This window comes from Montipora foliosa, chromosome 1 (assembly GCF_036669935.1).
Source record: "Montipora foliosa isolate CH-2021 chromosome 1, ASM3666993v2, whole genome shotgun sequence".
NCBI classification, from domain to species: domain Eukaryota; kingdom Metazoa; phylum Cnidaria; class Anthozoa; order Scleractinia; family Acroporidae; genus Montipora; species Montipora foliosa.
Genome location: NC_090869.1, coordinates 66,092,569 through 66,095,068, shown reverse-complemented (window position 1 = coordinate 66,095,068; position 2,500 = coordinate 66,092,569). Strand labels below are relative to the sequence as shown.

The 2,500-nt window shown below is 40.2% G+C and overlaps 1 protein-coding gene across 1 annotated transcript in view; it reads left to right on the top strand.

Moving 5' to 3' along the window:
• LOC137972671 (uncharacterized) overlaps nucleotides 1-2,500 on the top strand; it is an 8,478-nt gene that overhangs the window by 4,935 nt on the left and 1,043 nt on the right. The window contains exons 2-3 of the mRNA XM_068819402.1: nucleotides 1,173-1,433; nucleotides 2,279-2,500. The exon at nucleotides 2,279-2,500 is cut by the window's right edge and continues 1,043 nt beyond it. Of these exons, the coding sequence (XP_068675503.1) occupies nucleotides 1,173-1,433; nucleotides 2,279-2,500 (483 nt within the window). The remainder of the gene's footprint in view (nucleotides 1-1,172; nucleotides 1,434-2,278) is intronic.

Here is a 2,500-nt window from a genome sequence, read left to right as displayed (position 1 = left end):
AATGTGAATATAGAAAATGCACTGTATACATTATTAGTATAACACACAGGTGATTATACAAAATCGCGCGCTCTCATTGGCTCGCTATCTCGGATTATCAGCCGATAATCACCTCGACGGACAAAATGGCTGCCAGTAGTCGTTTTGCCACTGTAAGTGAAGATGATTTCGCGTTGAAATAATCACCTGTGTATTTATACTAAAACAATTATTCGCCTTCGGCGAATAATTGTTAATTATTGTTGTTTTTAAGTCTTAAAAATGTATTTATTATGCATTATGCATTTGTAAGCTTTAAGCATTGCTGATCAAGCAAATAAAACATACTGGTGGTAGTTCACGATAACGGGGTACGAAAAGGTTACGACGGCTGTCAACCGTTGAATTCAATCAGCAAATTTTTCGATTCATTTCGGGGTACGAAATCTCTAGGCCATTCCATAGACCAAGTTACGGACCTTAAAACATTGAATCTTGAAACTGCGTCCCTCAAAACCATATAAAATCTTAAATTTTCTACGATTTCTGTAATATTCATAGAAATAGGTAAACAAAATGATTTCCTAAAACCATCTGTTTCCAAATAGTAGGTCCATGACAGGATTTTCCAGTTGTCCCAAATCTGATTAAAGTTTTTAAAGGGTTTATCATGGTTGTGGGTAGCCTGCCTCAGAATTAGAGATGTTTGTATGGATTTTGAACAATGTTTTAAGGTCCGTAACTTGGTCTCTGTCCGACCTAATAGCATCAAACTTAAACGGATGGTCAATTTCAATATCATTTTTCATGTGATGGTGACAATTTATCGATTGGTTCAAATTTGAAAGTCGCCCCAGTTGCCTGCGCAATTCTGGAATGGTCCTATTGTCTATGGCCAATATGGCCACCGCGCAAATAAGGCCCATTGGATATCAAATAGAATCTGACATCTAGAACGAAAACAACAATGATAAGTTTTTGAAAAAATGAACTTTGTTTCATTAAACCGGTTGTATTCCCTTGCCCGGCCGTTAGACATCCTGTTCCACCCCAAAGCCAAAAGATGCCAACTTATTACTAATTGTATTGAAAAATTTTTTCTCCGTACAATACCAAGATCATAACAGTATGCTCCTTAAACTCGCAGGCATGTATATAATATATGTATCAAATACAGTGACCTTTGATTCTAGATAAATTCCTGGGTCAGGTAAAAGTTGATCATGAATTTATTCAAGTCGAAGTGGCGACGACTTGGGGTAAGACAAGAAACGATGTACACTCCACCATCATTCCAAAAAAAGAAGCTCTGGCAAGAGAACTGAAGCCTGGAGGAATTCCCTTAAATGTTGCATTGATTATGTTTGACTCGACATCGGCGGCTAACTTCAGGAGAAAAATGCCCAAAAGCTTGGAATATTTGACACACAATCTCAAGTCCATTTTGATGCGAGGTAAGACTGTCTAGCATATTTCCTCGATGAAACACAATCCCTCAAAGGACGTGTAAGTCGAGTAGTCCTTTACTTTAATAGTTTCAGTTCAATTACATTAGCCTCTAAACAAGACTCTAATCCCTAATTAAAAGAGGTTACCTAAGTAGTTATACTTGCAATAATGTCCGGTGCCACGATTTTCCTTCTCTTAACCAAAATTAAGTCTTCAGTGTCGAGCGGGGTTGAATATCTGAATGGAGATCGAGACCTCTGGGCTATGGATTTTTGCGATATCACTCATTAAATATTGCCACTCGCGAGATGTTAAGTACGTGCGCCAATCGGAGTAAAGGAGTCATTGCAGTGTGTCGGCGGGTTTGAACTAATTTTTGCGGTAAAAATGTTACGTGGACGCATTTCTTTCATTCATTGAGTCCTTTCATTGGAACACATTAGCTCAAAAAATTAACCTGCTCTGAACTGCGTGGCTTCATAGCTCAGTTGCTAGAACACTGCACCGGCATTGCAGAGAGGCCCTGTTGGAGCCACTTGAATTTCCAGGTGTCAAAAAAAGAACAATAAAAGCAAGGTGACATACGCTAACACCAACCCGGTGTGGCCAACACATGACGCATGCGCACAATCATTTCACTGACCCGGTCAATTAGCAGCCATGGACAGCTGTTTCGGCCTTTTGGGCCTCATCAGCATGGCGTAGCTAACATACCAGGCTGGTGTGTTGACCACACCGGGTTGGTGTTAGCGCGAGTGTCACCTTGCTTTTATTGTTGTCAAAAAAGACAAATGCTTGAATTGTCCAGATAGGTCCAAGGATCACTTCTCTCTTTTATTCTTACTTCAAGGTGAAACAATTGTAGGAGATGGCACCACGGCACAGTTAGCCGCACTTTTGACTGGAATAGCAGAAAGCGAAGAGCCGGAGGCACGAAAAGACATGGGTAAAGCTGCAAACCCTGTTGACTACTGGAGATGGATATTTCGCGATTACAAAGAGAAGGGATATGTTACCATGTTTTCTGAGGACTCACCGCGGCGTGCAGTTTTCAATTATCGTTTGAAAGGAT